Raw genomic sequence first — 16,247 nt, forward strand, 5'->3', positions numbered from 1 at the left:
AAAATAGTTGATCTGTTAGTGAGGACACTAAGCATAGACTTTCTAGTATTTGGGACAAAGCAACTAGTTTCTGAGTAACAGTACTGATCCATAGTCAGTTTCTGTCTTCCATAATTCGGTGTTAGTAAAAAGAGAGTAAAATAGCTGAACCTCATCTCTGAGATGGCCAACACACACACAGCACTATAGATAATCATCACTAACTCCTTCCAGAACATAAATTAGAACCCATTGTTAATTACAAATCGTTCAGTAATAAAAGTCTTGTACAGCACATGAAATTTTCAATGTGTTCACTGATCAATTCTAACAGTGTGTAATTAAAAATTGTAAATATAAAGTTATTTAAACACCTATGCATCTCTCTGTGGCTCAGAATAGCTCTCTCTCACACCCACACACACCCCAAAATAAGCCTCACTGACTTTCTAAACCAACGCTGGAGCTTGTCTCAGTGAAACCATGGGCCCAACCCATGTTATCAAAAGCATATGGTTTATTGAGTTCTTATAATAATCCACTGGTCTGCAAATTGAACATTATTTAATCCAAACCTCACAAACAAAAAATCTAGTCTGCTTATCAACAACATCAACTTCATTCTAATGGCAATTTTAACGTGTTCTACAGCTCCAATAAGTAGCCAAATATAAAACATTATTAATAATAAGCCTAATATTGAAATGGATTATGTTAAAAAAATTAATCAGAGATGCTCTGTGGACATTTTAAGGAGTCCTTGGCTGCACAAAAAAAAAATTGTGCGATCCCCTGCTGGAGAAAACCACACTGGTGGTGTTCGAGTTGAGGAAGAGAAATCTGCATTTCACTGTACTTTCTGGTGTTATGTTGTAGAAAAGAAATGCTGTGATCTGCAATGTTAAGATCAACATGAAAAAAACAACAGAATGAAAATAAACATGGATATGACACATTTATTACATATATAACAGAAGGGAAGAACATCCAGACAAAGCAGTTACAAGCAGTTAGACCCACAACACAACAAATGACTTCATTTTTGAAAAATATAATAGCTATTAATAAGGCCTTCTTTCCAATCGCTTTTCTGTCTGCTAGTCCGCTGAAGAAAAACAGATCACAGGCTGTCGGACTGCTGTTTAATGTCTTTTAGTGTGAAAATAATCCAACACTTCTGCACAGCTCAATGCAGAAAAACTAGGGACAGACATTTTAACCACTTTTTCTGTTCAAATATCAGCATTTTGTTATGAATAAGAAATGAAAATAGGAAAACAGAAAAAAATAACAATGATGTACCTGGCTGAAGCTAACCTGGACATGAAGCCTGGTTTTAAACAGGGTCTTTTTGATCGACACACATTATATATTTATATAGGCCTAATAGTGTTTGAATATTCAGATATAAAGTGACTATAGGTACTATTAACACCCCACTGCAGAAACAAATCTCTCAGCTTGGACAGAAATCAGGATTTTTATATATAGCTCTGCTTAGATGTGGCCATTTTGCTTGATGTGACATACTGATGTGACGAGCTGCTTGGGTTTGTATATATGGACATGTATTGCAGATTGTATTTCTATAGCACATGCACAGTAAAAAAAAAAATCATAAAAAAAATCACAGGGTAATTCATTTTTATTTTGGATTATACAAGCTATATTTGAACACTTAATTATGTAAACAAATATTAAAATGAGTTCAGATATCACATATTCAAATAAGCACACCTATCCCCATAAGCAATACACACATTTCCCAAGCTGGCCGAGTTCGCACTCAGAGCCAGGCCTTATTTCAGCAAACCAGTTTGGGGCTGTAAAAGAGTGGGGGTTAGAAAGAAACCTTATTTACATAGTTATTATGGAAATGGCTAAACCTTGCATAGCAGCCTGTGCAATATCAGAACCCTGGACTATTTAAGTATTATGTCTTATACACTAGCATTTCTATCAGTATACATTTTCAACAGAAATGAGGAATTCATTATTAAAAAGAAAAAAAAAACAAGTTAAAATATCCCTAGAACTTTTTAAAAAGTTCACAGCAAACTACTTCTGAACCCTACTGATCTAAACTCCATTGCGTCAAAGATCACATTTGAAGGGGACACAGAACAACACTGAGGTGAAATGGGATGTTAAAAGCAGCTTAAAACCTGCAGCGGATCGTGACCTGAATGTCAACAAGGCTACATCGTAATCCAACAGTAATAAGAACTTGTGCAGATCAGGCATAGTAGAGTATTACAATCCCTAATTCACATGAACAGATCGTGAAGAACGTCCGAGTCTGAGCCACACCATGGCAGCCTACCTCCTGAGAGAAGAACGCAAAGGAATGAAAACTTCTGATTGAAGGTACAATGAATGCTGTTTTCTTTCTTATTTCCCCGCAAGTGGCAGTTTTCTATTACAGGAGCTTCATTCTCACAGCACCACTTTCTCCCCAGTCTCATTTTCTCTTCCACACCATTATCAGTAGTCAGGGAACAGCTGCAGCCAGTTTCCCTTACAACAGACTTCTTCTTCTCAAAACACTAAAATGGCGTCTCTGCTCAGTAATAGTGGCAGATCTGTAGGCGGCTGCCCGGGTCATTCTTGCCAGGGCTGAAGAAGGGCGAGACAGGCTCGTCAAAGTATGCTGCAAAGCTATAGACACGCTTCATGGTGACGGCGTCATAAAAAGCCACGTGGCCACGCTCATAGTCAAGGAAGACACCGACACGCGGAGAGCTCCAGTAATCAGCCACAGGCACGCGTGCGTCCTCTTCATTGGCGTAGAGGCGGTCGTGTAGGCTCAGGCTCCAGTAACCAGCTGACGGTGACAGACTAACGAAGCCCTTTCGGTTGCTGCGTGTTGTCGTCACACCCAGGTACCACACTCCCTTGTCCCTCACGTCTACCTCCCAGTAGTGCTGGCCACTGGAGTACTGCGCAGTAGCCAACACACCAAAGAAGCGAGTGAAGCGGCGTGGTAGGTCGGGTTCGTGTGAGCGTGCTCGGCCCTCCTCCACCTTTGTGTCGAAGTCACTAATGGCCAAAGACGGGTGTGCTGTGTCCAGGTCCAACGTCAGGTTCTGTGGCACTGAAGGGCACAGGATCAGGTACATTGCCTAACCATCGTATTTTCTTTAAATGACAGAACAGACTAAACTAGAGGAAGTCAACAAGGGTGTGAGATGTTGATTTTTAATGATTTTGATTATTTATGATTTCGTAAAGCCGTGCTGTTATACAAAAATAATCCGCTTCAGCCAGTTTTCGTATAACAGCATGGCGCAGAGTGTGTTATTAATTTAGTAATTAGCAACACATAACAGCTTTTAACTGTTTAGAATTTTGTGTTATGGATCGTCCACGAGACGAGTTAGTTCCTGCTTTTGCTTATGTTATAGAAGCAAGCAACAGTCGTTCCCTCACCAGCCTCTCTTTTTTTCCCCTCTCTTTTCTTACATACATTAGACCAAAATTCACCCGGTCAGCTGATGGAAAAACTGAAAAGCGTCTCTAAATCATCTGTCTCCTGAAGACTCTCCCCTGTTAGGAAACTTCTAAGATTCCTTCCATAAGTGTTACATAAACTTTTCTTAACAGAAAACTCCACCATATTGACGATTTATATGTTTTTTCTTTGTTAAACAAAAACACTTCTTAAAAAAACCCCAAATCTGCTTATAATTAACCCCTAGCTTATGGTGGAGCGCCTGGCATACAGTATACAAAGTCCCTTTGTATGAGCTGTTACTATAGGCATGATGTATTAGAATTAGCACATTAATATAAACCTATATGTACAGTCTATGCTAATTATTATTATAGAAACCTTCATGGCTATACTGTCAATGCTGCTGTAATAGAAAATTTATGCACGAGTTCTAATTCGAGAATTCATCCATGCTGCGATATAAATTGAAAGAAGAAATTATTTTGATCTCTCCTGGGTCTTACTTGCTATGTCTGCTATAGAGGATGTTACAGAAAATCATCCCAAGTTCACGATGACCGACAGAATTGTGTCGATTTTACATCAAACCCATCAGAATATTATCCCACCCATCACTGATTATTTTCCTACACAGATACTGTCTCCAGCAGGTGTGGTAGTAACTTGCAAGTTGTATTAACGTAATTTCCCACCTTGGCACGTTCTGTGTGCGAAGTGGGGAAAAAAACACCACCACCACAAACGGCTCAGTGAAAGCATGTCTTATGTCTGCTCTGTCAGAGCATGAAAAGCTCAAACAACTACGTTAATTGCACTTTTACAGTTACAGATCTGAGTGGCTAATGGTAGTGTCTACTATACTAAACTACAAACATTCATGAAACATTTGACAGAAATTGCAAATTGTTCCAGTCTTTGTTCTAATCGTTTGGTTTTGATTTGTGCATCTTTCTAAGTTTTCTGATCTACAGTTAAATACACGCAGCATAAGCTGTCTTTGTTGGACAGGTTTTTTTTATAATAAATCTAAACAGGCAAGTTTTTGTGTTTCTGAACCAATTTATTAAAACCAGTATTGGGATGCAGGCACATGGACACTGCTCTTTACTTACTTGTATGCAGCACATGCATCATCTTCTTCCACAAGATGAGCTGAAAGGGTCCAGTGAACTCGGTGAAATCAGGTGGACAGTTCACCGCCTGTATTGTAAGGTTAACATGACTGGGGCTAAAATCAAGAAAACAGCACCACAACAGCATTTACACACCTAAAACATTACTGGGCAAGATTGCTGACAAACAATGCATTACATTTCAAATTAAACTGCAACTTTGCTTTAACATACAGTTATACCTTGAACGACATACCTTGAATATGCTTTGCTGATGCACTGAAAAAGACATCCATAAGATAACTGAACATAAGGAATTCAAAACAACATTAAACATCATCATGCATGTGTACGTATGAAAAAATAAGTGAGACGTACCTCAAAGTTTGCTACCTCGCTGAGCTGGTTCTGAATCTCTGCGATGGCCTTGTCTACTTTAGCTGCCTCACTTTCTACCAGTTTAAGATTCTCATCTATCAGCGCTACAGTAGCTGCCTCCTCGGCCTCCAGCCTCTCCAACAGTCTGTCCTTCTCATCCAGCAGGAACTGCACCAGTGCTCCCACATCATCCTCAATCTTTTCCTTCAGAGCCTGCTTCTTTAGCTGTGAGGAAGTGAACAAAGTACATCTGCTAATTTGGCTTAGGTTATGACCTAGGGATGTCACGAGAACCGATACTTCGGTACCAAGTCGGTACCAACATTCTTAAAACGTGACGGTACTTGTTTTTCGGCATTTCCATTGGTACCGAGTGTAACGAAAGTAACGAAGTTGCGATTCTTCCGGACCTGAAGGGGGGAGCAAATACGCGCAAGTGTTTTAGTCGGTCCACAAGTGAAGAAGAAGAGGAACGCCTACAAGCACACGGGAAAAACTACAAAAGATTAGCTTAGCTTAACAAGTTTAGCTCCGCCCCGACTCGTTGAGAGGAAAAGAGAGGAAAGCTAGTATCGGTTTTTGGTGTGCAACCGATGCTATCGTTCATTTCAAACAAAGCGAGGAAACACCTGGAATTTGGCGAAGCACCTGAAAGATGGTCCTACATCATGTTTGTTTGAGGCAGCTGGCACTGTGGCCGGGAAACCAGCAAACGTTATGCTCCATGTAATGTTAGCAATAGCCTGTTATGTGTTAACGATGCTAACGCATTTTAGTGTTATAAACTACCTCCTAATGGGCCACAATGCATCACCATTCAGCCCGTGTCCTGTCAGCTAAATGTACCCTAATGCCACTAATAATTATTCACATGTTCATGCTTTTAATAAATCTTTTTGGTCTGCCACCATATCAGTGAATTTAAACTAATGCTTGCATTCAGAGTATAAGGTGCACACCCCCCCTCCCTCCTTTGCCAGTATCAGCCAGAGGACTTTGGTATCGAGTATCGTGTACATTTGGTGGTATCGGTACCGACTGCTAGATTTTTGGTATTGTGACATCCCTATTATGACCTCAACTTCAGGTGTGCTAGTGTATAAATTTCAGAAAATTATATATTTATATAATACAGGACGATATACTGTATTGGTTTGGAAAGTAAGGATATAGCTGACTTTTTTCGGGGGCAGTCAGTCTACACTAACTCATAAAAGAGAAATGTTTTAGAAATGTGTGCAAATTTATTTTTAAAAAATAAATAAATAAAAAACCAGCTGCTGTCGCTGTTGATGAGAAGCACCCCCATGGCATGATGCTGCTGCTGCCACCAACATGCTTCACCTTAGAGATGGCATTAGCCAACTTATGAGCAGGACCTGGTTTCCATCAGCCCAAAAAGTTCACATTTTTCTCATTGTTTTATCTTATTTACAAGTACAAAGTCTAAAGACATTATATGTGTGGAAAGTGCAAGTGGATATATGCACTGGAAGAATATTAAATTACCAAAAAAAAAATGTCTGAATACTTATTTCCCTTCACTGTGAGTGTGTATGTAAGTGTGTGTAATATATATGCACATACACACTGGTTTCAAGATGGGAGAACTCATGTGATGGGATGCCTGTCAAATTCACACACTTGTTCACTCCTACATACAATTTTAGCCTCGTCAGTTTGCCTATCTGCATGTTTTTGGAAACTGAGTGAGGAAACCCTGGCGAAACGTGAAATTCCACACAAACAGTAACCCGAGCTCAGGCTTAAACTGGGAACCCTGGCGATGTGAGGCAACAATGTTACCCACTGTGCCGCTCTATATGTAGAAAAATAATTACGCAGTAAAATTAGACAGTAATGGAGTTATTTAATTTTTATGCCACAATATATATTCCTTATGTACATGCCCATTTAAATAAACAAAATGAAATATCAAAAAGCACGATACGAGGCTGCATGATTAATTCTTACATACTTTGATGTCTGCTTTGGCTTGCTCATCTGTAGCTTTGACTCGGCCACACATGGACTTCTGCCAGTTTAGTTTGATGAGCCTCAGCTTTAGGCCTCCCTGTGTACAAAATAAAGTAACGTTACAAGATCCTAACAGAAATATCCCAGTACTGCAGACCACTCAGATCTACTACCATGATTACTATTTCTGATTAGTGCATTAAAAACTGACACACAATGTCTGGAATCTGTTACAGCTCACCTTCATGTCCTCAACAACTTCAGGTACAGGAGCAACATCATGGAGCCTGAAAACCGTTAAATACATCAACAGTCCAATACCCAAACATTTTACAGGTAGATAAAATCATATCAATCATTGACATTCTGCTGCTTCAAAATGAGCTGCGTGACTAAAAGAGCTTTAGTTCACTGAGCATAATAATGGGGGAACTGCAGTCCTAATGCAGCAGTGAATTCCGACTCCAATTATTAATGAATGTTATCATTTATAGTGGTAATACGCTATATAAAATGATAATCTGCCTTCCAGTAGAGGTATTTCCATGTTATATTTACTAAAACAGGAAATAAAGGCTCCAGTCCATGCATACTTGGTGTGCACAAGGCTTACCTATTGTAAAGAAAACTGAGTCGTTGCGGAATGCTAGCCACTGCATTGCCTCTAGTTTCAGTGCTCTCCCCCATCCCCTCTCTCTCCATCACCCTCTCCGTTCTCTCACTCCCGCCCCCCCCGACCCCAAGCTTCGTTCATTTTGCAGCCAAATTGGAAATTGGAATGCAAATGTTTTTTCGGAATTCTCTGAAAAATAAAACGCTAAATCTTAATGGTGTACTGTATAATATAATATACAGTACAGCATTTAGGAGTAGCTAACCAAAAGTATTGACGTTACTAACCTAACTTTATTCCTCAATGGCGTGACAGTAACGTCGTGACCTAATTTTTCAAACAAATAGCGATGTAGCGTGACCAATCTCTACTTTTTTTGTCCAGTTATAACAGTTCTCTTCATTGCAGATCTGTGGTGCCCGCTTGCTTCGCAGGAATTAAGAGCCTTATTGTAACGCGCATGGACAGGAAGTGACTGTCTCATGGAGACGTAAAACGACCAACCACAGTTTGTTATGTGATGTATTGGGCGTGTAAATGATAATACCATAATACATTAACACTGGAGTTTATTCTCTGATACTGAGAATATGACTGGCGCTTTGTTGTTAATAGGCAACACAACACAATGTTTACATTTACTTACAAATAAAATAAAATTATTCAATTGTTTATCAGTGCATGCCGAGAGATTTATTTTATGTTCTGAATACAACAGTCTGATTATATTTCTCAACATCTCGTTTAAAGGAGCAGCAACAGAAAAAGATCCTATCTTTACCTATTTACTATTTGTTATTATTTGTATGATTAATTAATTAATTAACCAGTGATTAAAAACATAATAATAATAATAATAATAATCATTGCAAGTATTATTGTTGGCTTAATATCAATTATTCAAGCGCAACACACTCATCCTTATTATCCATGATTGAGCGGGACGTCTGATTCCGATAATGAGAAAACCAATTGCCTTATTTGTCGAAGTTCATGTGCCTCAAGAAATCAAATAATAAATAGTAATAAACCTTACACTTTTATACGTAATCTTTGCAAACCAGAGATTAAAATACTTCGTCCAGTACTTCGATTATAATATGACGTCCAAGGGTATAAGCCCAAATTTAAGGACGCATATAGAAATTGTGATTGCGATTGTCATGTTAAATTGATAAGTAGCCTAATGTGCTTATTATAAACTCATAACTGATCTGAATTCTTTTTTGTTTTTAATTTTCTTTATGTACAATTATACACAGGTATTCACAATCATGACATACTACATAGCTGCAATGTAGATAGCTACTTTTTGTTAGTAACTTCTAGTGTAGCTAACTACTTTTTTTTTTTAAAGGGTAGCTTGACTGTAGCTTAACTACTTCAAACTATGAGTAGCTTGTAAAGCTACGGTTTCAAAGTAGCTTCCTCAACACTGATACAGTATTACGCAATATACAATATTATATAATACTGTCTACTGGAGCAATCATCAATTTATCTGGGAGCAGTGCTGAAGTAAAGCCTGTGTGATAAGCACTGAATGAATTAACATGTACAGCAGGAGGTAACTCGCAGAACTAGTATAGCTAAAAGCAAAGTATTTTTATTCTCCAATGTATTCAGCTGTTAAACAACCTCGGCCCTCTGTGTGTGTGTGTGTGTGTGAGAGAGAGAGAGAGAGAGAGTGCGTACACATGCCTATTTTCTCTTGTTGAGCTGTTACCTGTTGCCCCCTGTGGTTATGTATAAGCCTCATCTGCGAGATGTCATTTATAATTTGACTGATATTTTTGCATGTTACTTTGTAGTATTTGTATCTCTCCTGATGATCTTCTCCAACCCTACTCTACAGGGCTCCAGATGGCGACTAAAATGGTTGCCAATGCGACTAACTTTTTAATTTTGCGACCATGTTTTCTCTGCCAGTCGCCAGTGGCCACCGTTACCCACAAACAAAATTTTAAAACAAATGAAATAGAAATGACCATACGTCTTGCTGTGTTAGGCTACTGAACTCTCATCTCCTCTTGCGGCTGCGTCTACCTGCCTTATCTCGTGCACTCCTGTATGGTTTCCAATAAATAAACTCTGCACTCTTGTCCTGCAGTGGTTGAAGCGTCGGCTGTATAGATGAACAGAAACAGGTTTAACGTCACGTTTATCGGGTTAAAAAGTTGGAAGTGTTAACTTTATTAAAGGTGTTTAATTTAGTTTGATGTTGTTTAGTTCATTGGAATTAGAATTTATATGTTATATGCAGGCTAGCTAACTGCGTAGTTAACTAACGTTAGCCAGCTGACAAGATAACGAAATGCGCAAACAAAAAATATCAGACTTTTTCTCATTCCCTGCCCATCCAATCCCTGCCTCCTCTACATCAGATGCCGATGATGTTGAGACCAACTCAACCAGTGAAAGTTCTCAAGTGACATTTGAGTCATCCCAGCCCGTTTCGATCTGAGTGCAATCTTTTACAGATGATGACAGCCAAGCGCAGCGAGTTGAGTCTTTTTCTCCCGTCCCTACGGCTCCCATCCCGACAAGACCGTTTAAATCAGCTTGGCTACAAGCTGGCCTGGTTACGTTATGACAATGGGAAAAGGTACTGCATCTTTTGTGCTAAAGCAGGACAAGATATTGCTGGTAAAACAGAGTTCATTACTAGTTTGAGTCATTTTAAAAAAGAAACCGTGAAGAAGCATGGCGACAATAAAAAACATAAGAAGGCCAGGGATTGTGTCATTGCTAGGTCTGCCCCTCGTGCCACCCCAATAGTGAAAGCAGTGCGACGTGCTAGTGATAAAGTCGCCGAAAAAGAATTGAGGGAATTGAAAATAAAATTCAATGCAGCCTACATGATTGCAGTGGAAGAAATACCATTCACAAAGTTTAGCTCTCAAATTCTATTGATGAAGAAGAATGGTATGGATGTATCAAAGACATATGATAATGATACAGGTAATATGATTCAATATGATATACTGAACATTGCACGTATTGTGTATGTAAAGAATACATTGTGTAAACTATGGGAGGCAGAGTAAACAAAGGCAGACAGTACAGAGAGGAAAGAAAAGGCAGTGTGAGGTAGCCGTTTAACAATGATATTATAATATGTCATATGACATCACTATATTTTGGTTCCTGAATATTTGATTTAGCACCTAAATTTTTTGAGATTAGGAACCAATGGCTCCTAGATATTTTTTTTTTGCCTGGAGCCCTGCTCTAGCACTCACTTCTGATCACTTTGTAGAAGCTTTTAAACACATATCACTGTCAGCTTCTTTAATGGCTCCATGCTTGGACTGTATTCTGTCACACCGGTTAAAAGCACCTACCAAATAAATAAAAGATACATTTCATGCCTGATTCCTAAGCTCATTGCCATGCTTAGCAGGTATGTGATTAGGGAAATGACTAAAGTCTCCTGTACTCTGGCCTTCCAGAACCAGAGCTGTGCATTACTGGAGTAAGAAAAAAAAAACAAAAAAACGCTTCATGCTCCTTACCTGTGATCTCTCGACTCTCTGCACACCACACAGATGGGCTTTCTGTCCGTGTGGCAGTAGAGTTTTAGCTCCTCATGGTGTCTCTCACATTTACCATCGGTTTTGGCTGGTTTTGCTGGTGCAGGAGGCCTGCATGTCTTCAGACACTCAAACTCACTCAGTTTATCCACCAGGTTCTTCACCAGGTAGTTCTTTGTGAAGCTCATTTTGCCAAACACCTGTGAAACAAGCATCGGAAGGTTAATACATACAGCACTGGACAAACCTGATTTCTCCTGCTTCAGGCATTTTCATGTTCACGGACAGAAAGATGCCAATCAAGCATACTTTTTAAAATGAAAGGGGTCATAACTTGATTTTTTAAAATGTTTTCCTTCTGTTGTGCATGCATAAGCTCTCCAAAGTTCCAAAACTCATATTTTCCCCCAAAGGGATTTATTCTCTCTAACAGAACACTGCTCAAGACCTGCCCGAAACTCGCTGTTCGAAGTCCAGAATTACTTGAGTAATTTCTCTACGTCACAGCGTGCACTATCAGCACAATCCCGCCCAAAGGCAGCCAACGAAGGAAGAAGGCGAAAGCTAAAGCTAAGGGCCGTTACTTTTCCAGCAAACGCAAAGCTTTTGGCCAATCACAATGCAACGGGTCAGCTGGCCAATCAGAGCGTACTTGGCTTTTCGGAAGGAGGGGCTTTGCAGAAGTCGGAGCATTTTAGACAGCCCGGGAATAGAGGAACTTCATGAATCTACAGTATTTAACAAATAATGCTTTTTTTTGAACATTAAAGCATGTTAATCTATTTTATTACACCCAATAAACATCATCATAAACGTTTAAAAATCATGATATGACTCCTTTAAAGGAACCGTTCTCCACTTCATCCAAGCGAAGGCTATGCTTCCTCCAAGACACCACATAAAGCAAGCCAACTGCAGGTTTTCAAACTGTTGTTCATGCTGTACCTGCGTTCACGCCATGCCGTAATTACGAGATTCCAACTTTCTAAAAAGTGTCCACGTCCTCGTACAACTCGTAAACTAGGAGTTTTCTGACCGCTTCGATTTGTACCACGACAGCTGAAACGTCAAGCGGAAAAATTTAAACTGGCTTCAGCAGTAAAATGTAGTTAAGTAGTTATCTCATAATATTTCTGTGTAATCATTCGGACAATTGACTATTTTGAATGTCTTAAGAATGCAAGATTAATCTGAAAATAAATGAAAGCCATACAATACAGTTTAATGGAGATAGCACAGAGTTGGAATTGATGTTTACGTTTGCAACAGAACATTCGTGCGTTATTAATAAACAACATATTATTGTTACCTGTTGCGCTCTCTGTGTTGTTCAATATTTAGGTACAGCCAAGACTGTGGCCATGACAACCGCATACTACCACCGTGGTGGTGGAGTGCCACCTGTGGTAGTGTCACATCACACACCATGTTAATGTTTCTGTTTGAGTGGGCTCTATGACAAGTACAAAGTTTTGTAACATTTTAACATTGTAACAAGTGTAATAATAATAATATAAGCAATGCACCATGCAATACCGGAAACGGGATGAACGAACGACTCAAACCCGAAGACTCGAGACATGAACTAATCATTTCTGTTTCTGGGAAACAGACGTGACAAATGTGACATGACAAAAAGAACGACTCGGATCGGGAGACGAACTAACAGACTGCACAGCCTGAAGACCTAATGCTAAGCTATTAATTAATCCTTTCGGTTTCTCATAATTCAGCCTTGGTTGCATTAGCCTATAGTTTATTAAGTACTGGATGTACTTAATACATCTATCAAGTGATTTAATGTTGTAATTATGTATTTTGCAGTTGTCAACAGCACCATCTCACACAGATTCATTTAGGCTTACAGAAACACATAATTCCAAGTCTGAGGACATGAACAGCTCCGAGTAGTCACCTAGTAATTACAGTCATTCCAGCATGGCGTGAACTCAGAGGACAGCTATCTGTTCCCTTCTGCAAACATGAGCTCACAGATGCCCATGATTGGCTAGTCTCATTGTGATTGACGGGGAGAGAAAGTATGCCTTCCCTCCTACCCACACCCAAATTTGCTCTCATGGCTCCCAGCCGCAGATGGCTGTGGCCTCGAACTTCAGGATTTGAACTCGCAACATCTGAATGCTCGAGCGAATGCTTTTCTGCCCGACATGATGCTGATGCCTGATCCTGACACATCTAACTGCTGTGGCTTCTCTCATCCTCTGGACTAGCTTGATGCATCTTGAATCTCCATTTCTTCTTGGAGCTTCTGCACTTGTGACTTACTTTCTGCTGCTGTAGCTGGCCAAGCAGATTTGTCCTTCCCAAAAACTGTTTACATCCAAGTAAATCATCTCACCTGCCGTAATCATAAACACGGTCCTGAGCTCATCCCTCGTTCCTATTCACAATGCCTTCATTCTCAAACCTTTCAGAACACTCACTGCGGTCTGACTTCATAGTTTTCAATTGTAGACGATATATAATTACGCTATCTGAATTAACCCAGTAGAGGATGGGTTTCATTTAGAGTCTGATTCCTTCCAAGGTTTCTTCCTCATGGTTTCTCAGGGAGTTTTTCCTTGCCCCTGCCACCTCTGGCTTATTCATTAGGGATGTAATCTACATCTGCGTTTCTCTGAAGCTGCTCTGTGACCATATTTATTGTTATAAGACATTGTTAAAATAAAATTGAATGGAATTGGGTTGGGTTGGGGCTTTTTTCTCGGGAGATTCCAGATATTTCCGTGCAGAATTAAATGGTAAATGTTTTTATGTCAAGTTGGTGTTATTATTATTTGTGTGTGTAAATATCACATCGCTAAAACAGCTCATATGCAGCTTTAAAAAACATGGCATTAGCAACAGCTGTTAGGTGTTTCAGCTAGCTAAAGTACTAACTACCCAATTCTCCCTCTGTTATTTATGTGGCAGAAATGTAGTCTTATCCCAAGGCAGTAAGAAAGCTCTACAAATCCTATAAACCAATAACAAATATGACAGTTAATGTCAGCTTTGCTAAGGTGCACTGTTCGAAAAGTAAATGGTTGAAGTTACGTTTTACGTTATTGGTCATTGCAGTTAGCTTAGTGAACTTAACCAGCTGTTGAATTAGCGAAAAAAAGCTCATTTAACTAACGGTACTGAGCAAAGGACATGAAAACAAAACCCACCATCCGACACTCTGGACACTGGTAGCCGATATCGTCTCCTCCGTTTTCCTCCCAATGCATTAAAATGCACATGCGGCAAAAGTTGTGACCGCATTTTAAAATGACTGGATCGTCAAAATAGTCCAGGCAAATAGCACAAACCAATTCCTTTTGCAATTCCCCCTTTGTATCTGGAGCGGCAGCCATGTCACTAACGAGCAGCTTCCTGTAGAGTGCGACAGGCAAACAGAATAGACACACACGCGAGAGGGCAATACACAGGAACTGATGACGTGATACACAGAGACGTAGATAAATGAAAACAATATATTAAAATGTTATATTATGTATTATGTTGGTGAAGATGAATAGTAACGATATTATTATTATTATTATTATTATTATTATTATTATTATTATTTTGTTAAATAAATCTACAGTACAAGACATGAGGGGTAAGCATACAGAGATCAACTCATCATTAAAATGTATCGCTAAATACTTAATGTAAATATTACATAAATATAATAGTTCCTTAATAATAGTTCCTTAAAGTGATAATAACTTTATGACATCTCCCAACTTTGTGTCTGTAATTTTACACATCACTGTCCAATTCTCACTGTGCAAAGAGCCACTACCCAGATAGCAAAATTTGTCAGGCCCACTTGTGGGCCACATACTTGCTTTAGTTCTGGCCCAGTATACGCCTGGGTCCCCGGCCCAAAACTGGCCTACACACTGAAAACCGACACATACAATTTCGTCCGGCCCAGACACTGTAAAGTGACTTATATTGTTTTATGTGGTCCAGGTCTGGCCCAGACACTGTAAGACAGATCTGGCTGAGAGTCGGCTTGGTCCCTGGCCAGATGTGGCCCAGAAACTGTTAAATGTACTTCATTTTCTCAGGTAAACACAAAAATTCAACCATTTAATAAGATTAAGGGCATTTATTAAACATTAACAGATACACTACAATATGAACGTTTATTAACAACACACTTTTAAAAGCAACAACATAAGTAAATATATTTACAGTATATTTAAAGACAAAAAAAAAAATTCTCTCTCACACACACACCCAGCTACCAAAACACACACACACACAAATAAATTCAACCACTTAAAAACATCAAGGACTTTTATAAACAATTAAAAATACATTATGAACAATATGAATTCATAAAACATGAATATAATATGAATATATATTAACAAATAACAAAATAAATCAAACAAATATATTTACATTTTGTAAAGAAAAGACATATAGAGAACATACAGTTGCGATTCGAAGTTTACATACCCCGTGCAGAATCTGCAAAATCTTAAAACTTTTAACAAAATAAGATTGATCATAAAAATGTTTTTTTTTTTTTTTTTTTATTTAGTACTGTCCTGCTATTTCACATAACAGATGTTTACCTATAGTCCACAAGACAATAGCTGAATTTATAAAAATTACCCCATTCAAAAGTTTACATACGCTTAATTCCTAGTACTGTGTGTCATTATCTGGATGATCCATGACTGTTTTTATGTTTTGTGATAGTTGTTCATGAGTCTCTTGTTTGTCCTGAGCAGTTAAACTGCCCACTGTTCTTCAGAAAAATCCTCCAGGTCCTGCACATTCTTTGCTTCTCTAGCATATTCTGTATATTTGACCCCTTTCCAGCAGCGGCTATATGACGTTGAGATCCATCATTTCACAGTGAAGACAACTGAGGGACTCATACACAACTATTACATAAGGGGCAAACATTCACTGAAGCTCAAGAAGGCAACACAATACATTAAGAGCCAGGGGGGTGTAAACTTTTGAACAGGATGAAATTTACAGGTGTAAATTGTTATTTTGTCTTCTGGGAGACATGTAAGTATCTTATTTACCTTCTGAAGGACAATATTAAATGGAAAAAAAAAAAAAAAAAACTTTAAACAAATAAATAACAATTTACACAGATCATCCTGTTCAAAAGTTTACACCCCGCTGGCTCTTAATGTATTAATGTGTTACCTTCTTGAGTTTGTTGATCCAGCACCATC

The 16,247-nt window shown here is 38.9% G+C and overlaps 1 protein-coding gene across 1 annotated transcript; it reads right to left on the reverse strand.

The window, feature by feature from the left end:
• Positions 1-1,518: 1,518 nt before the first annotated feature.
• trim47 (tripartite motif containing 47) lies at positions 1,519-14,491 on the reverse strand. Its single transcript, XM_053644632.1, has 8 exons — positions 14,220-14,491; positions 11,029-11,246; positions 7,142-7,187; positions 6,902-6,997; positions 4,924-5,148; positions 4,802-4,824; positions 4,546-4,661; positions 1,519-3,073 (listed from the first exon to the last, which is right to left on the reverse strand). The coding sequence occupies exons 1-8, from the start codon at positions 14,403-14,405 to the stop codon at positions 2,544-2,546; spliced, it is 1,440 nt and encodes a 479-aa protein (XP_053500607.1). The 5' UTR covers positions 14,406-14,491; the 3' UTR covers positions 1,519-2,543.
• Between the last annotated feature and the right edge of the window lie 1,756 nt (positions 14,492-16,247).

The sequence above is a fragment of the Ictalurus furcatus genome, chromosome 16, assembly GCF_023375685.1.
Source record: "Ictalurus furcatus strain D&B chromosome 16, Billie_1.0, whole genome shotgun sequence".
Taxonomy (NCBI): Eukaryota; Metazoa; Chordata; class Actinopteri; order Siluriformes; family Ictaluridae; genus Ictalurus; species Ictalurus furcatus.